Source organism: Microtus pennsylvanicus, chromosome 11 (assembly GCF_037038515.1).
Source record: "Microtus pennsylvanicus isolate mMicPen1 chromosome 11, mMicPen1.hap1, whole genome shotgun sequence".
Lineage (NCBI taxonomy): Eukaryota > Metazoa > Chordata > Mammalia > Rodentia > Cricetidae > Microtus > Microtus pennsylvanicus.
Window position 1 is genome coordinate 103,133,124 of NC_134589.1, and position 19,549 is coordinate 103,152,672.

Below are 19,549 nucleotides of genomic sequence, written 5' to 3' on the forward strand. Positions count from 1 at the left end.
TATTAACAATGGAGTGAATGCCCTGCAGCTAACCACCAGGTGGGGCAGGCAGGCATAGCACAGAAACACACAGGAAGCTTAGTTAGTAGATCATAAACTGTCCCCACAAATGCACCACAGGAATAAGGGAGACCAGGGCCCTACACAGTCAGAGAAAGGGCAGGCTGTTGTTTTGGGTGTAGGGGGTGTTGTTTAAAATCTCATTTTAATCACCTAATCTGGTGCTGAGAGTACTGTTCACTCTGACTTTGTTTCTTCCCATGCCTCTCTTTCAAAAAAACCTTTTTGCAAGTGTTATGTGAGAGGTATTTGTATATGCATGTTCCCGTGCATGCGGGTGTACTGTGAGCATGTTCCCATGCATGCGGGTGTACTGTGAGCATGTTCCTGTGTGTGTGTGTGTCCCATGTGAGGATGTTCCTGTGCGTGCGAGTGTTCTGTGTGGGCATGTTTCCATGTGCGAGTGTACTGTGAGAGCATGTTCCCATGTGTGTGGGTGTACTGGGAGAGCATGTTCCCATGTGTGCAGGTGTACTGGGAGAGCATGTTCCCATGTGTGTGGGTGTACTGGGAGAGCATGTTCCCATGTGTGTGGGTGTACTGGGAGAGCATGTTCCCGTGTGTGTGGGTGTACTGGGAGAGCATGTTCCCGTGTGTGCAGGTGTACTGTGAGCATGTTCCCATGTATGCAGGTGTACTGTGAGCATGTTCCCATGTGTGCGGGTGTACTGTGAGCATGTTCCCGTGTGTGCAGGTGTACTGTGAGCATGTTCCTGTGTGTGCGGGTGTACTGTGAGCATGTTCCCATGTGTGTGCAGGTGTACTGTGAGCATGTTCCCATGTATGCAGGTGTACTGTGAGCATGTTCCCGTGTGTGCGGGTGTACTGTGAGCATGTTCCCATGTGTGTGCGGGTGTACTGTGAGCATGTTCCCATGTGTGTGGGTGTACTGGGAGCATGTTCCCATGTGTGTGCAGGTGTACTGGGAGAGCATGTTCCTGTGTGTGCAGGTGTACTGTGAGCATGTTCCCATGTGTGCGGGTGTACTGTGAGCATGTTCCCATGTGTGTGCGGGTGTACTGTGAGCATGTTCCCATGTGTGTGCAGGTGTACTGTGAGCATGTTCCCGTGTGTGCGGGTGTACTGTGAGCATGTTCCTGTGTGTGCGGGTGTACTGTGAGCATGTTCCCATGTGTGTGCAGGTGTACTGTGAGCATGTTCCCGTGTGTGCGGGTGTACTGTGAGCATGTTCCCGTGTGTGCAGGTCTACTGTGAGCATGTTCCCGTGTGTGCGGGTGTACTGTGAGCATGTTCCCATGTATGCAGGTGTACTGTGAGCATGTTCCCGTGTGTGCGGGTGTACTGTGAGCATGTTCCCATGTATGCAGGTGTACTGTGAGCATGTTCCCGTGTGTGCGGGTGTACTGTGAGCATGTTCCCGTGTGTGCAGGTGTACTGTGAGCATGTTCCCGTGTGTGCAGGTGTACTGTGAGCATGTTCCCATGTGTGCGGGTGTACTGTGAGCATGTTCCCATGTGTGTGCAGGTGTACTGTGAGCATGTTCCCATGTATGCAGGTCTACTGTGAGCATGTTCCCATGTGTGCGGGTGTACTGTGAGCATGTTCCCATGTATGCAGGTGTACTGTGAGCATGTTCCCATGTATGCAGGTGTACTGTGAGCATGTTCCCATGTGTGCGGGTGTACTGAGTGAGCATGTTCCCGTGTGTGCAGGTGTACTGTGAGCATGTTCCTGTGTGTGCGGGTGTACTGTGAGCATGTTCCCATGTGTGTGGGTGTACTGGGAGAGCATGTTCCCGTGTGTGCAGGTGTACTGTGAGCATGTTCCCGTGTGTGCGGGTGTACTGTGAGCATGTTCCCATGTATGCAGGTGTACTGTGAGCATGTTCCCATGTGTGCGGGTGTACTGAGTGAGCATGTTCCCGTGTGTGCAGGTGTACTGTGAGCATGTTCCTGTGTGTGCGGGTGTACTGTGAGCATGTTCCCATGTGCAGGTGTACTGAGTGAGTATGTTCCCGTGTGTGCGGGTGTACTGTGAGCATGTTCCCATGTGTGCGGGAGTACTGCGCGGGTGTACTGTGACATGTTCCCATGTATGCAGGTGTACTGTGAGCATGTTCCCATGTATGCAGGTGTACTGTGAGCATGTTCCCATGTGTGCGGGTGTACTGAGTGAGCATGTTCCCTTGTGTGCAGGTGTACTGTGAGCATGTTCCCATGTGTGCAGGTGTACTGTGAGCATGTTCCCATGTGTGTGCAGGTGTACTGTGAGCATGTTCCCGTGTGTGCGGGTGTACTGTGAGCATGTTCCCATGTGTGCGGGTGTACTGTGAGCATGTTCCCATGTGTGTGCAGGTGTACTGTGAGCATGTTCCCGTGTGTGCAGGTGTACTGTGAGCATGTTCCCATGTGTGCGGGTGTACTGTGAGCATGTTCCTGTGTGTGCAGGTGTACTGTGAGCATGTTCCCATGTGTGTGCAGGTGTACTGTGAGCATGTTCCCGTGTGTGCAGGTGTACTGTGAGCATGTTCCCATGTGTGCAGGTGTACTGTGAGCATGTTCCCATGTGTGTGCAGGTGTACTGTGAGCATATTCCTGTGTGTGCGGGTGTACTGTGAGCATGTTCCCATGTGTGTGCGGGTGTACTGTGAGCATGTTCCCGTGTGTGCAGGTGTACTGTGAGCATGTTCCCATGTGTGCAGGTGTACTGTGAGCATGTTCCCATGTGTGTGCAGGTGTACTGTGAGCATGTTCCCATGTGTGTGCAGGTGTACTGTGAGCATGTTCCCGTGTGTGCAGGTGTACTGTGAGCATGTTCCCATGTGTGCAGGTGTACTGTGAGCATGTTCCCATGTGTGTGCAGGTGTACTGTGAGCATATTCCTGTGTGTGCGGGTGTACTGTGAGCATTTTCTCATGTGTGCAGGTGTACTGTGAGCATATTCCTGTGTGTGCGGGTGTACTGTGAGCATGTTCCCATGTGTGTGCAGGTGTACTGTGAGCATTTTCTCATGTGTTGCACTGTGTATGGAGCCAGAGGTTGACATCTGTGTTGTCCTCAATACCCTCCGAAAGGAAAAGCATCAGCTCAGAGCCTGCAAGACCAAGTTATCAGCGCAAAGGTTAATTTGTTCAGAGGGACAGAGGGCAGAACATAAGAGACATAGGAGACAGAGGACGAGGGAGAGGAGGGGAAAAGGGTTTGTCCTGGCGGGGAACAGAGGACTACTCTGGATAGAGATGAGACAGACATGGACTATGAGAAAATGGCAGATTACAAAGGGAAGAGGAAAGCCTGAGTTAGGCTGAGGCGTCAGAAATAAGAAACATGACTCACCCACAGCCTTTTTAGAATGGAATCACACTAATAGAAAAATAATTTTTAGTTGTAGTAAGTGCACCAAAGGAAAGCCCAGGCAGGGCTGCCAGGTACAATACCGATTGCACTGTTAGTTTTGGTTTTCAGGTAGTTTGGAAAGCTAAGTACATCCCATGCAATATTTGAGATTACATTTCAGTTTGGTTATCTAAAACCAAAGGGAACTGAGTGAACATGTACAACAAACAAACAACAACAACAAAAATAGCCGGTGTTGACTTGTGCGTTTGAGTCATAGTAAGAGCTATGGCTCTGGGTTACAGCATGAATATTCAATGGGACAGACATGTTTCTAGCATGAGAATGAGCATCCTTAAGTCCATATTTAGAAGGCAATCAGACGGAATCTTAAATCTTAAACTTGTGACTGATAATAGTAGCAGTTACCAGGGGTTGATTAATAACATCAGAACATCAGAATTCTACTGGTTAATGTTAAAACTTTGAACTTTTGAAATTCTAGTATAACAATAGCATAGAATAACTAATATTTCTATATTTTAAATCATTTTCTGAATCCTCATAATTTAGACTTTATATTTTAGATGTTTATAATTTATATAAACCTTAAGTTTTTTAATCCAGTTAATTACCATTAGATACATAAGCAGTTAATTCCTGAGATCACCCTTTGCAAATCAAGTCCCCTTAAATAGTGAGAGTTATGTCTGGAACCAGTTTGTCCTGTAATATAAAGCCTGTTAGTCACACAAACGTGTCAGGAGACCTAAGAACTCTAGAAAGACAAGGTCTAGGTGTTTCTTTTCTTTTTTTTAATGGGTTTTGTTTTGTTTTGTTTTTGGCGTGGACATGGATACTGTTTCAATTTTTTTTAATTTTTTATTGAGAAAAAGAAAAAAAAGTTTCTGCCTCGCCTCCCCCCAGCCTCCCATTTCCCTCCTCCTCCTCCACCTTTCTCCCCCTCCCCCACTCCTATCCCCCTCCCTCTCCAGTCCAAAGAGCAGTCAGGGTTCCCTGCCCTGTGGACAGTCCAAGGTCCTCCCCCCTCCGTCCATGTCTAGGAAGGTGAACATCCAAAATGGCTAGGATCCCACAAAGCCAGAACATGAAGTAGGATCAAAACCCCGTGCCATTGTCCTTGGCTTCTCATCAGCCCTCATTGTTCGCCATGTTCAGAGAGTCCGGTTTTAACCCATGCTTTTTCAGTCACAGTCCAGCTGGCCTTGGTGAGCTCCCAATAGATCAGCCCCACTGTCTCAGTGGGTGGGTGCACCCCTCGTGGTCCTGACTTCCTTGCTCATGTTCTCCCTCCTTCTGCTCCTCATTGGGACCTTGGGAGCTCAGTCCGGTGCTCCAGTGTGGGTCTCTGTCTCTATCTCCATCCATCACCAGATGAAGGTTCTATGGTGATATACAAGATATTCGTCAGTATGGCTATAGGATAGGGTCATTTCAGGTTCTCTATCCTCAGCTGCCCAAGGAACTAACTGGGGACATTGCCTTGGGCTCCTGGGAGCCACTCTAGGTTCAAGTCTCTTGCCAACCCTAAGGTTTGGCAAGATCTTAACTAAGATTTGTGCTTCCCTGCTCCCCTATCCAAGCTTCCTTTATCCCAATCATCCTGTTTCCCCAAGTTCCCCCCATCCTCCCCTTCTCCCCTTTCTCTCCCCATCTCCCCTTACCCCCATCCCACCCCACCCCCAAGATCCCAATTTTTCCCCTGGCAACTTTGTCTACTTCCCATAGCCAGGAGGATAACTATATGTTTTTCTTTGGGTTCACCTTCTTATTTAGCTTCTTTAGGATCACCAATTATAGACTCCGTGACCTTTATTTATGGCTAGAAACCAATTATGAGTGAGTACATGAGTACATCCCATGTTCATCTTTTTGGGTCTGGGTTACCTCACTCAGGATAGTGTTTTCTTTTTTTTTTTAGGATAGTGTTTTCTTTTTCCATCCATTTGCATGCAAAATTCGAGAAGTCATTGTTTTTTACCGCAGCATAGTACTCTAATGTGCATATATTCCACACTTTCTTCATCCATTCTTCCATTGAAGGGCATCTAGGTTGTTTCCAGGTTCTGGCTATTACAAACAATGCTGCTATGAACATAGTTGAGCATATACTTTTGTTGTATGATAGGGCCTCTCTTGGGTATATTCCCAAGAGTGGTATTGCTGGATCCAGGGGTAGGTTGATCCCAAATTTCCTGAGAAACCGAAACACTGCTTTCCAGAGTGGTTGCACAAGTTAGCATTCCCACCAGCAGTGGGTGAGTGTACCCCTTTCTCCACAACCTCTCCAAAAAGGCTATCATTGGTGTTTTTTATTTTAGCCATTCTGACAGGTGTAAGATGGTATCTTAAAGTTGTCTTGATTTGCATTTCCCTGATCGCTAAGGAAGTTGAGCATGACCTTAAGTGTCTTTTGGCCATTTGAAGTTCTTCTGTTGAGAATTCTCTGTTCAGCTCAGCGCCCCATTTTATAATTGGGTTGATTAGCCTTTTGCGGTCTAGTTTCTTGAGTTCTTTATATATTTTGGAGATCAGACCTTTGTCAGTTGCGGGGTTGGTGAAGATCTTCTCCCAGTCAGTGGGTTGCCTTTTTGTCTTAGTGACAGTGTCCTTTGCTTTACAGAAGCTTCTCAGTCTCAGGAGGTCCCATTTATTCAATGATACCCTTAGTGTCTGTGCTGCTGGGGTTAAACGTAGGAAGTGGTCTCCTGTGCCCATGTGCTGTAGAGTACTTCCCACTTTCTCTTCTATCAGGTTCACTGTGTTCGGACTGATATTGAGGTCTTTAATCCATTTGGACTTGAGTTTTGTGCATGGTGATAGATATGGATCTATTTTCATTCTTCTACAGATTGACATCCAGTTTTGCCAGCACAATTTGTTGAAGATGCTCTCTTTTTTCTATTGTATACTTTTAGCTCCTTTATCGAAAATCAGGTGTTCATAGGTTTGTGGGTTAAAGTCAGGGTCTTCTATTCGATTCCATTGGTCGACTTCTCTGTTTTTATGCCAATACCAAGCTGTTTTCAATACTGTAGCTCTGTAATAGAGTTTGAAGTCAGGGATGGTAATGCCTCCAGACAATCCTTTATTGTATAAGATTGTTTTGGCTATCCTGGGTTTTTTGTTTTTCCATATAAAGTTGATTATTGTCTTCTCCAGATCTGTGAAGAATTTTGATGGGATTTTGATGGGGATTGCATTGAATCTATAGATTGCTTTAGGTAGAATTGCCATTTTTACTATGTTGATCCTCCCAATCCAAGAGCAAGGGAGGTCCTTCCATTTTCTGGTGTCCTCTTCAATTTCTTTCTTCAATGCCTTAAAGTTCTTGTCAAATAGATCTTTCACTTCCTCGGTTAGAGTTACCCCAAGATATTTTATGCTGTTTGTGGCTATCGTGAAAGGTGATGCTTCTCTGATTTCCCTCTCTGCTTCCATATCCTTTGTGTATAAGAGGGCAACTGATTTTTTGGAGTTGATCTGGTATCCTGCCACATTACTAAAGCTGTTTATCAGCTGTAAAAGTTCTTTGGTGGAGTTTTTGGGGTCACTTATGTACACTATCATATCATCTGCAAATAATGAAAGCTTAACTTCTTCCTTTCCAATTCGAATCCCCTTGATCCCCTTATGTTGTCTTATTGCTATTGCTAGAACTTCAAGCACTATATTGAAGAAGTATGGAGAGAGTAGACAGCCTTGTCGTGTTCCTGATTTTAGTGGGATGGCTTTGAGTTTCTCTCCGTTTAATTTAATGTTAGCTGTCGGCTTGCTGTAAATAGCTTTTATTAATTTAGGTATGACCCTTGTATCCCTAATCTCTCCAAGACTTTTATCATAAAGGGATGTTGAATTTTGTCAAATGCTTTTTCAGCATCTAATGAAACGATCATGTGGTTTTTTTTCTTTCAGTTTATTTATATGATGGATTACATTGATAGATTTTCGTATGTTGAACCAGCCCTGCATCTCTGGGATGAAACCTACTTGATCATAATGGATAATTTTTCTAATGTGTTCTTGGATTCGGTTTGCCAGTATTTTGGTGAGGATTTTTGCATCGATGTTCATGAGTGAGATTAGCCTGAAATTCTCTTTCTTGGTTGAGTCTTTGTGTGGTTTTGGTATCAGAGTAACTGTAGCTTCATAAAAGGAATTTGGTAATGACTCTTCTGTTTCTATATTGTGAAATACATTAAGGAGTATAGGTATTAGCTCTTCTTGGAAGTTCTGGTAGAATTCCGCATTGAAACCTTCTGGTCCTGGGCTTTTTTTGGTAGGGAGGTTTTTTATAACAGCTTCTAATTCTTCGTGACTAACAGGTCTATTTAGATTGTTCACCTGGTCCTGGTTTAATTTTGGTATATGGTATTTATCTAAAAAAGTGTCCATTTCTTTTACATTTTCCAGTTTTGTGGCATACAGGCTTTTGTAGTAAGATCTAATGATTCTCTGAATTTCCTCTGTGTCTGTGGTTATGTCCCCCTTTTCATTTCTGATCTTATTAATTTGCATATTCCCACCTGCCGTTTGACTAGTTTGGATAGGGGTTTATCAATCTTGTTGATTTTCTCCAGGAACCAGCTTTTTTGTTTCATTGATTCTTTGGATTGTTTTCTGTGTTTCTATTTTGTTGATTTCAGGCCTCAGTTTGATTATTTCCAGTCTTCTACTCCTCCTAAGTGAGTCTGCTTCTTTTTTTCTAGAGCTTTCAGGTGGGCTGTTAAGTCTCTAATGTGTGCTTTCTCTGTTTTCTTTAAGTGGGCACTTAGTGCTATGAACTTTCCTCTTAGGACTGATTTCATAGTGTCCCATAAGTTTGAGTATGTTGTTTCTTTATTTTCATTGAATTCCAGGAAGACTTTAATTTCTTTCTTTATTTCTTCCTTAATCCAGGTATGGTTCAGTAGTTGACTGTTCAGTTTCCATGAGTTTGTAGGCTTTCTGGGGGTAGCATTGTTGTTGAATTCTAACTTTAATCCATGGTGATCTGATAAGACACAGGTGGTTACTAATTTTTTTTGTAACTGTGGATGTTTGCTTTGTTACCGAGTATGTGGTCAATTTTCCATGAGCTGCAGAGAAGAAGGTATATTCTTTCCTATTTGGGTGGAATGTTCTATAGATGTCTGTTAAGTCCAATTGATTCATTACCTCCATTAATTCTCTAATTTCTCTGTTAGGTTTCTGTCTGATTGACCTGTCCATTGGTGAGAGAGGAGTGTTGAAGTCTCCTACTATTAGTGTGTGCGGTTTGATGGCTGCCTTGAGTTTTAGTAATGTTTCTTTTACGTACGTGGTTACTTTTGTATTAGGGGCATAGATATTCAGGATTGAGACTTCATCCAGATGAATTGTTCCTGTTATGAGTATAAAACGTCCCTCTCCATCTCTTCTGATTGATTTAAGTTTGAAGTCAACTTTGTTAGAAATTACTATGGCCACACCTGCTTGTTTCTTAGGTCCATTTGCTTGATAAGCCTTTTCCCAGCCCTTTACTCTGAGTAGGTGCCTGTCTTTGTGGTTGAGGTGTGTTTCTTGTAAACAGCAGAATGTTGGATCCTGTTTTCGTATCCAATCTCTTAGCCTGTGCCTTTTTATAGGTGAGTTGAGTCCATTGACATTAAGTTAACTCCGGTCACTTTTTTAGTAGTAGAGTTTGTGCGTTTCAATTTTTGATTTTTTTTGGTATTGACATAGGTCCTGTTTTAATTTTTGATTCTTAAATTTTTTTGGTTGAGTTGTAAATTTTTCTTCATTCCCCCACCCCTTTTCTCTCTCCTCCCCTTCTACCTTCTCCCATGGTCCCCATGCTTCCAATTTACTCAGGACATCTTGTCTTTCTCTACTTCCTATGTAGATTATATCCATGTATGTCTCTTTTAGGGTCTTTTTTGTTGTCTAGGTTCTCTGGGATTGTGAACTGTAGGCTGGTTTTTCTTTGCTTTATGAGTGAGCACATATGATATTTGTCTTTCTGGGTTTGGATTACCTCACTCAATATGTTGTTTTCTAGATCTATCCATTTGTCCGCAAATTTCAAGATGTTATTATCTTTTTCCACTGTGTAGTACTCCATTGTGTAAATGTACCACATTTTCCTTATCCATTCTTCAGCTGAGAGGCATCTAGGTTGTTTCCAGGTTCTGGCTATGACATGTCTTGTATTCTGCTGTTCATTTGTTGTTCCTGATCATTTTCTCATGGTTTCTGTTTCTATAATTCCCTTGGCTTGTGTTTTCTTTATTGTCTCTATTTCAGTTTTTGAGTCTTGAATAGTTTCTTTCATATGTTTTACTGATTTTTCTTGGTTTTCTTTAAGGGATTTACTGATGTCTTCCAATTTTTTGTTTGTCTTTTCCTCCATTTCTTTGAGGGAATTTTTCATTTCCTCTTTAAGAGTCTCAAACATTCTCCTGAAGTCATTTTTTAGGTCATTTTCTTCTGCTTCAACTCTATTTGGTTGTTCAAGTCTTGCTGTTGAAGGCTCTCTAGATTTTACTGGTGTCGTGTTGCTCTTTGTGGTATTGCGTGTGTTCTTACCTTGTCTACTCATCTTTTCCTCTAATAGGTGTGGTTGGGGCTGAATGTGACTCTGGTGATTAAAATTCTAGGAGCTGGTGGATCCAAGGCTCAGAGGTTGTTCCTCGTGGTACAGTCAGTATTACAGCTCTAGTTATAGCGTTGATCACTCCATTTCCTGGAGGTCATTCGGAGCTCCCAGGGGTTTGCTCCACTCCAATGGAGTTTCCTGTCTCCGGCCTGCTCTGGTCTAGGTTGACAGCTCAGATCTGTTTCTGTAAATGTCCCTGGTCTGGATCTGCTCCCGTGAAGGTCCCTGGCTTGGGGTTGGTCCTGCAAAGGTCTCTGGCTCCAATCTACTTCCTCAGAGGTCCCAGACTCGAATGTGCCCAAACCTGCAGAGGACCTGGCTCAGGCTTACTCCCTCAGAGGTCCCAGACTCATGCACCGAGGTATGTTTTTTGTATGCAGCAGAAGGATAGATTTTGTTTTCATATCCAGTCCATTAGCCTGTGTGTTTTTATATATGAGTTAAGTCCATTTATATCAAGGGATATTAATGATCAGTGATTGCTAGGTCCTGTTATTTTTGTTGTTGGTGATGTTGAGTGTGTTTTTCCCTTCTTTGGGATTTGTGGCTGTAAGATCATCTATTGTCTTGGTTTTTGTTGATGTAGCCAACTTCCTTGGGTTGGAGTTTTCCTTCTAGTACTTTGTGTAGGGCTGGGTTTGTAGCTAGGTATTGGTTAAATCTGGTTCTGTCACGGAATATCTTGTTTTGTCCATCTATGGTGATTGAAAGTTTTTCTGGGTATAGTAGTCTATGCTCACATCTGTGGTCTCTTAATGTCTACATAATGCTTGACCAGGACCTTCTGGTTTTCATTGTTTCTGTTGAGAAGTCAGGTGTAATTCTGATAGGTCTGCCTTAATATGTTACTTGACCTTTTTATTTTGCAGCTCTTAATATACTTTCTTTATTCTGTATGTTTTTTGTTTTGATTATTATGTGGAAAGGGGACTTTTTTCTTTAATCCAGCCTATTTGGTGTTCTGCAAGCTTCTTGTATCTTCATATGAATACCTTTCTTTAGGTTGGGAAAGGTTTTTTATTTATTTATTAAAGATTTCTACCTCCTCCCCGCCACCGCCTCCCATTTCTCTCCCCCTCCCCCAATTAACTCCCCCTCCCTCATCAGCCCGAAGAGCAATCAGGGTTCCCTGCCCTGTGGGAAGTCCAAGGACCACCCACCTCCTTCCAGGTCTAGTTAGGTGAGCATCCAAACTGCCTAGGCTCCCACAAAGCCAGTACGTGCAGTAGGATCAAAACCCAGTGTCATTGTTCTTGAGTTCTCAGTAGTCCTCATTGTCTGCTATGTTCAGCGAGTCCGGTTTTATCCCATGCTTTTTCAGACCCAGGCCAGCTGGCCTTGGTGAGTTCCCGATAGAACATCCCCATTGTCTCAGTGTGTGGGTGCACCCCTCGCTGTCCTGAGTTCTTTGCTCGTGCTCTCTCTCCTTCTGCTCCTGATTTGGACCTTGGGGTTGTAGGGAAAGTTTTCTTTTGATTTTTTTTGAATATATTTTCTGTGATTTTGAGTTGGACTTCTCCTCTTTCTTCTGTTCCTATTAATCTTAGGTTTGGTCTTCTCGTGGTCTCCCATATTTCCTGGATATTTTGTGTTAAGCTTTTATTAGAATTAATGTTTTCTTTGACCCATAAGTCTATTTCCTCTATCTTATCTTTAGTGCTTGAGATTCTTTCTTCCATCTCTTGTATTCTGCTGTTTATGCTTACATTTGTGGTTCCTGATCATTTTCTCATAATTTCCATTTCTATAATTTCTTCAGTTTGTGTTTTCTTTATTAACTCTATTTCGGTTTTCAAGTCTTGAATCATTTCTTTCATCTGTTTGATTTCTTTTTCTTGGTTTTCTTTAAGGGATTTTTTGATTCCTTCCAATTTTTTGACTGTGTTTTCCTCCATTTCTTTGAGGGAATTTTTCATTTCCTCTTCAAGGGTCTCAAACATTCTCCTAAAGTTATTTTTTTAGGTCATTTTCTCCTGCTTTATCTATATTTGATTGTTCAAATCTTGCTGTTGTAAGCCACTAGCTTTATTGGTGTCATGTTACTCTTTGTGGTGTTGAGCGTGTTACCATCTTTTCCTCTGATTGGCTGTCTCTCTGATGATCAATCTTCCAGGTGCCAGTGGATCCAAGGCTCAGATGGTTGCTCCTTGTGGTGCAGTCAGGATTATGGTTCCAATCACCCCAGAGGTCACTCCGTGTTCCTGGAGGTTGTTCAGCACTCCTGGGGGTCGCTCTGTAGTACTGGGGGGTCATTCGGGCCTGTTCCCATGGAGGTTGCTTGCTTGGGACTGCTCCCGCTGAGGTCCCTGAAGTCGCTGCCTTGGGCCTACTCCTGTAGAGATCACTGGTTCAGTCCCGCTTCTGCAGAGGTTGCTAGCTCAGGCCTGTTCCTGTAGATGTCCCTAGTTGGGCCCAGTCCCGCAGAGGTCTCTGGCTCCAGCCTGCTCCCTCAGAGGTCTCGGACTCGCACCTGGATCCACAAAGGGTCTGCTCTGGTAGAGGTCACTGGCTCAAGCATGCTCCTGTGGAGGTTGCTGCCTCGGGCCTGGGCCTGCTCCGGCTCAGGTCGCTGACTCGCTGACTCTCTGGCTCAGGCCTGCTCCCACAGAGGTCTCTGGCTCTGGCCTGTGAAAGAAGAAGCACACCTTCTCTCTAATCATGTATCAGAGGCTCCCCTTTCTCTTCACCTCGTTATGCTGGGACACAAGTCACGTTTCCTGGATTTGGAAGGATCCTTCGCTCACACCCGCTGTCAGCCCAGTTCACGTCTCTGCCCCTGTGGTGTGTTACGGCTGCTGGGGCTTTGGCTGCTCCCCAGAGCAATAGCACAATTTTCCCTGTAGAAATTCTTATTTTTTTGGAGAGACAGAATCTCACTGTGTGTTCCAGATGAAACTCAAACTCACAACCCTCCTGTCTCCTGTGTGTTCCAGATGGAACTCGAACTCACATCTTTAGTATCTAGGATGAAGAAACACACCCCCATGCCTGGTGGGAATTTTTGAAAGCCCTTATGGCATTAGCGTCCTGACACCAGTTTCCTTTTTACACAGGCCAGCTGGACATCATCTCCATGGCTGAGACCAGTATGATGCCAGAGGAGATCGAGCTGGAGATGGTGAAAATCCAGCGTCTCCGTGAAGTCCTGGTCCGTCGAGAGTCAGAACTCAGGTTCATGTGAGTGAGTGGGGAAGCAAGGTAGAGGTGTGTAGGACGGAAGTGTCCTGAAGAACAAGGGGCGACGGAACATCATGTACTAACATTGAGCCCTTACAGGCACTAAGAGAACCCCTCATGGGTACCACATGTTCAAGGAATTAAACTCAGTTTTCTTCCTTCCTTCCATCCCCCCCCCTTTTTTTTTCCTTTCTTGGTTTTGATTTTTTAAGACTGTTTCTTTGTGTAGCCCTGGCTGTCCTGGAAATTACTATGTAGATGAGGCTGGCCTTGAACTTAGAGATCTGCCTGCTTCTGCCTCCTGAGCGCTAGGATTAAAGGTATTGCCACCATGCCTGGCTTAAACTCAGTTTTCTTGATTTAAAAAAGTTTAAGGGAAGAAAGTAGAAAACCAACAAATTATTAAAAAATACATCCTGGTTTCTTTGGTGAGGGTAGATAGGGTTGGAGTCACCATGGAAGATATATACAGGTGGTACCTACAGTCTTCTCTTCCTGGAAATCCCAGGGCTTCTGGGACCCTTAAGAAATTTGTCTTTATGTTGGGCAGTGGTGGCACATAGCTTTAATCCCAGCACTTAGGAGGCTGATGTAGGCAGATCTCTGAGTTTGAAGCCAGTGTGGTCTACAAAGCAAGTTCTAGGACAGTCAGGAATACACAGAAAACCCATTTCAAAAAAAAAATAATAATAAAATAAAAATAAACCAAAACCAAAAGAAAGAAAGAAAATAAAAAGAAAAGAAAGAAATTTGTCTTTATGTTTCAGCTTTGCTATTTTAAGTGGGAAGTACCAGAAAGTGGTTAGTTATGGTATTTCTCAAAAGCTTTGCTCTCTGGCCTGTCATGTGATAGACGCATTTTGTTGTATTGAGAAACTCTTCTGACTTCCCATCTCCTTGGGCTTGAGCTGGGCTGGCTTACCGGCTCACAAGTTAATCTTAGAATGTTGACAATGTAGGGCCCTATGGGGGTGCTATGACAGCTACATCCCGATGAAACTATGAAGGTATGTGTACACATAAGTGTGCACATGCAATTGTGTATACATACCGATGCATGTATGCACACGCGTGTGGGGAAAGGCAGCTTCTTATTTTGAGTTAGCAGAAAGAGTAAGCTAAGGTTTGCTGTGGGGACCAGCAGCAGCATTCCAGGGAAATATGTAATCAGGATGACTAGTCTGTGAACGTAAAGCCTCTTACTTGTTCTAAGGAGATGTGGTATGATGTTTAGAGGTAAGTTTTAAATTATCTAAAATACATATAAATTATATGCTTTGCTCAAATATTAATTTTATATGCAAAAAAGAACCTTAGATTCTTACTAGACCCTAAAGAGGTGGGTATTGTCATCTATTTCTTATTTTGTTTTGTTGTGGGACAGTGTCTCAGTATGTATCCCAGGCTGGCCTCTCAGGTTTTGGTTGAGTGCTATGTGTACTACCATGTCCTGCTGTTACTACCATGTCCACCTGCTAAACAAGGCCCCTGGGTTGAGTTCAGGCTAGGCGGCTTCCAAACCCACATCTCTTTTCCTGGCACTCATTAGGGTGGGGTACCCACAGGGGCTGCCCTGGTGTGAGCTGAACAGGCAAAGCTGGGCCGGCCTGGGCTTTGCTGCCCTCACGTGCAGGAAGGGAGGTGATCTGGGTCTCTAGAGTTTAGGATCCCTGGGGAAGGAGCAGGGGGTCTCCCAAGAGAAAAGATATCTTTAAAAACTGTTTGCTGTGCTTGGATTCTAAATGCTCACTGTGTGCCTGTTAGAACCCCAGGGAAATGAAACAGCACTTCTGAACACCAGGGTCTGCAAAGATGTGCAGGCATCTTTCCTGGCTCTGTGATGGTCTCTAGAACCAGAGAGAACATGCGAGACTCCTAAACTTGAATATACTTATGCCCAAGTGAAGATGCATATGCTATGCATCAAGCAAGAGCTGTGCTTGCGTGTGTGCTGCAGAGCCCCTAACCCATGCACACAGTGGGCTAGTCCTGCTCAAATTCCTAAGCAAGCATCCTGCCCAGGCTACTGGACATAGAATTCATGGAAACTCTAAAATGACAGCAAGTCCAGCTGGATCCATTCCGTCTAAAACAGGAAGCAACAAAACAGAGGTACCTGGACTGAACAAACACCTCAGCTGTCTGTCAGCTCAGTCCCACCCTCTGCCAGAAGTAGAACTGGGGAGCATCACTCTCCAGACAGGTCAAGCCACCATTCCTTTCTTGGTGATTTTTTTTCAGTCCTGCCTGTTCAGCAGGGTGTGTGCTTATCCCATTTAGCAGAGGATGAGACCAAGACTAACAGCCTTTGGCAAAACCAGTGGCAGTTATGCCCACAAGGAGACTGGTTCTGTTAGACCTGCTCTGAGGTAAACATGTTAAGTCCACAGACGCCATGGGACCCATGAATTAACCTGTGTTCCACAGTTCAGGTGGCCATGTGCAGATCCTTTTCAGACCAGGTCTGGGAACAGCTGCCATCATTCCTCTATTTCTTCCTTAGTTTGTTACTCTCTTTCCTCTGGATGCAAAGCCCATCCTTGTCTTTCCCCGGCCAGAATGTTGAGTAGTAGGAGAGGAAAATTTACCCATTCTCTGAGTGCTGGTGAGAACTCAGGAGCTTCTCCTAGTACTTGGGCCCAAGGCAAGGCAGCTAAGAGCTACTGCTTCCTAGGGCCTCTGAAATGTTGCCCAGTGTGCCCTACTCATAGTATAGTTCACTTACAGAAACCAACAAAAATGTTCTACTTCCCCCTGCATGGATGTAGAATCTGAGGCAATAGAGACACAACTGACTCGAGGTCAGTAGCCAGTGCACAACAGAAGTACAGCTGGGACTCATTTCTGTCTCGGAGGCAGAGTCTTGCCCTGAAGCAAATCCCAATGCAAGGATTCTCTGTCCCTGGATTGTTCAGCCCCTCCAGAGCAGAGTTCAGCTCCTGCTTGGATGCCTGCATGCCCATACCAGGTTTGTTTTGCTTCACCATCTTTGTCAGGTCCCCAATAAACCTGGGACAAGGCTCACTCAGTTCCTAAACCATGTATTGCACTACAGAGCCCTCCCTGCCTGTTCTCTGAGTGCCAGCACCCATGGGCTCTCAAAAGGAGTCTGGGGACAGCTTCTTTCTCATCTACAGCACTCTGATATTTTCAGACCTTAGCTACAGCCACCTGATGTCTTCTGAGTGTGTTAGGCTTCTGCCCCATACCTGCCCAGGGTTGCTCACCAACACTCCTAGTTCTTTAGCTGAGTGCTACCAGCCACTCCTAGATTCTCAGAAACCGCACTTCCAGTCAGCCCAGGGAGGAGCCACCTCCTCACCAACCAGCACCGACCCAAGTCTCTGAGCTGTGACCAATGCTCATCACATCCTTCTTATCAACATTTCCCGCCCACCTCCTCGTACCACATGCCTGCTCACTGCTGGGCCCCATCAAAACAGCTGCTAACTGCCAGGTTCTCCCAGCATCACCAGCTACAGAGTGCTGGCTCCTTCCAGCATGGCTCACCACCACCCCCTACCCTAAACCTCTCCAGCCTATGGGCCGGGCTTTGCTTCCCTTTCCCCAGCTTCTTCTTTTCTATACAACTTGGCCATGTGCTCCCTTTGTCCTCTGCTCCTGGCTCCAGGTCCCCTCTCTTGCCCTCTCTCTTCTCTCATTCTTCTTCCTGCCCCCATGGCCTGGTTCAGTCTGGACCCTTCCAGATACCTCTGCTGAACTCTCTGTCTTATCTACTACAATAAACCCCTTCGCCCACCATGTGTTGAGTTGAGGGCTCAGAGCAGACACAAGTCATATTGGACAGTGTCCTTTCTTTGAACAGAAACTGTTGGCAGCTTTCTGTTATGCCAACAAATACCTGGGATAATTTATTCATAAACCGAGAGGACTCTCTGGGCTCACCGTTTCAGGTTTGTAATCAGTTGGTCTCATTGTTGTGAGCCTGGAAGAAGCAGAATACCCTGGAAAGGAGAGATGGGGGTCCCAAAATCTTCTGCTAAAGAATTCCCCCCATGGTCTTCCTCTCACTAGGTCCCACCTCTTAGAAGTCCTCACTGCCTTCTAAGAGTACCATCTTGGAACTATGCCTTTAACACGTAGGCCTGTGGGGGACATTCTAGATCCAGGATACAGAGTGATGCTTTGGGACTTATAGATCATAGTGTGATGATCCTGCTACCAAGCCTTCTCCACTATAACAGGCTGCACCCACAGACAGTGAGCCTGCATAAGATCCTCTACTCTTTTTTTTTTAGAATAACAAAAAATATTTTACTAAAATATAATATTTACAGACGTTTCCAGATAAGCCATACAAAATAGTCACAAGCTTTTCTTCTTCTTTTGGGGGGGAATGGGGCAGAGAATCTACACTTGACAGCAAAGTCACAGTGTTATTAGTGAGGGATGTGATGTTTATTTAATGTTCCCATTTTGGTTCAGACAATCAAGCTTGTCCATATACAGGGTCTAAAGTTAGACTTGGCTAGAGAGCATATTCTAAAAAACTGATTAGCTGCATTTAACCACTGCAATTAGATCCCATAAGAGGGGGAGGGAGAAAGGAAACCATAAAATTAAAATAAAACTTTCCCCCTAAAAAATAAAATAAAAAGACCCATACCGCTGGCAGCTAACCCTGACAACTGCCTTCATTCACAGTGCTTTGTACTTAAACCACGATGGGGAAATGAATCCAAGCAGTCACTGCTTTTAAACACTTCACAACAACCCGGATGACACTTCTAGCCTCTGCTCGTGCTTTCCTACAGTGAATCAGGACAGACACAGATCTGCTAGTGTGCAAAGATGACGGTGCCTGGGCTTTTATTCTGCAATGTTTCTAAGACTGTGCCCATTAAATGAAAACAGAACAGGAGAAGTGATGTACACTTGATGATCTGATAGACTTAAATATTATTCATGGCATACAGCCTAGTCCATGCTCTCGCTCTTTCTATGGCGTGGGCTTCATTGGTCTTCCACTGCTAGGCTACATCATTTGCCAATGGATCATCTGGATTAGGAGCACTTAACAGAGCCTGGATTGACAGCAGAACTGTGCGAATGAATCTGCAGTGCTGGGGACCGCTTATCTTTCAAAATATGTAAACATATTCTTCCCAACTTGTCTACATTAGGATGATAAATTTTGGTCCTGAAATGTACTTTAGGTGCTGCCATTGGGTATTCCTCTGGAAGGAATAGTTCAAGTTTAAAAGTCCCTCCCTCAAAGGGGGAATCCTGGGGGCCAGCGATGGCCACATGAAAATAATGGGATTGCTCTCCTCTGGTTCTGCTTTAATGACAGGAACTGGTTCTGCCAGCAAACGCTGGGTTTCCTTGATGATCCTGCAGGGCAGCCCGGCCATCTTGTCAGAACCTGAGTTCGGCCTCTGCTCTCGTCTCCGGCTCCGCTCGCCTCTCTCCAGGACCCTCTACTCTTTTGTTTTGTTTTGTTTTGCCAGCTATTTTGTCCTAACAGGAAAAATAAATATGACACTCACAATAGTGGTATTTTTTAATCTTCCTGGGCCCTGGCACACATCAAGTGCTTCCTAACAGGGTATATCAAGACAGCCAGGTCCATGCAGTCAAGTTATACACCACAGTCAGGTTCATAGGCCATGATCAGATGCATAACCTGATCATAAAGGTGCCCCAGTGGTGTGTGTTTCCCAATCTGAGCACCCAATATGTCTTCTCTGTATCTTCCCTTTAGCTTGTCCTATGGCTTTGATCCTACAAAATGCCATTTTGAGATCTCTTTGCTGAGGTTTGTTGATCTTTATGAACTTTCCCTCTAAGAAGTCAGGGAGCCCCTAGGTCTCAGAGGACCTCCATACAGCAGTCAACAGGTAGCTGGGGGCTAATGGCTGGGGCTGTTCTCTCCAGGACATGCACATCTCTCCTATCCTGTCTGCTGCTACAACCTCAGGCACATTCTCTTTCCCTTCATCCCAGCCAGGGATTAATCGCATCATTGACTTCTAATAACTAAACAGCCCTTGGCTGCCTGGCGCAGCTCTCTGTCTTATATCCCTCCCTGCTCCTGCTGTTTATCTGAGGTACCCTCAGCCTCCCAGTGGGCTGAGCCGCTTATCTCCACTTTGCACCTGCTAGTTGGATTTTCATAAAAGATGTGTGGGCTGCCTCTCAGCTTGCTCCAGGTGGTGGCAGCTTTTAATGGCATCAGGCAAGGAAAATGATAGACCGAAGGGTACATCTCAGGAGTGAGATCCTGGCCTCTAGTATTTCCCCAGAACCACTTCATTTAGGAACATGAGGTTTGAGGAAGAGCTCAAGTCTTAGGAACCAGCAGAGATCCCAAGAGGGGCAGAAGGTGGACACACTGTAGATGGCAGCCATGCTCGAG

The 19,549-nt window shown here is 44.8% G+C and overlaps 1 protein-coding gene and 1 pseudogene across 5 annotated transcripts in view; one reads left to right on the top strand and one right to left on the bottom strand.

Moving 5' to 3' along the window:
• Positions 1 to 19,549, top strand: part of Bmerb1 (bMERB domain containing 1) — a 73,106-nt gene that overhangs the window by 29,180 nt on the left and 24,377 nt on the right. For 4 of the 5 annotated variants that reach the window (XM_075942090.1, XM_075942091.1, XM_075942092.1 and 1 more), the window contains one exon: positions 13,047 to 13,170. The exons of the other annotated variant lie outside the window; for it this stretch is intronic. In XM_075942090.1, the coding sequence (XP_075798205.1) occupies positions 13,047 to 13,170 (124 nt within the window). The remainder of the gene's footprint in view (positions 1 to 13,046; positions 13,171 to 19,549) is intronic. 5 annotated transcript variants of the gene reach the window in all.
• LOC142859650 (ubiquitin-conjugating enzyme E2 N pseudogene) lies at positions 18,056 to 18,592 on the bottom strand (annotated as a pseudogene).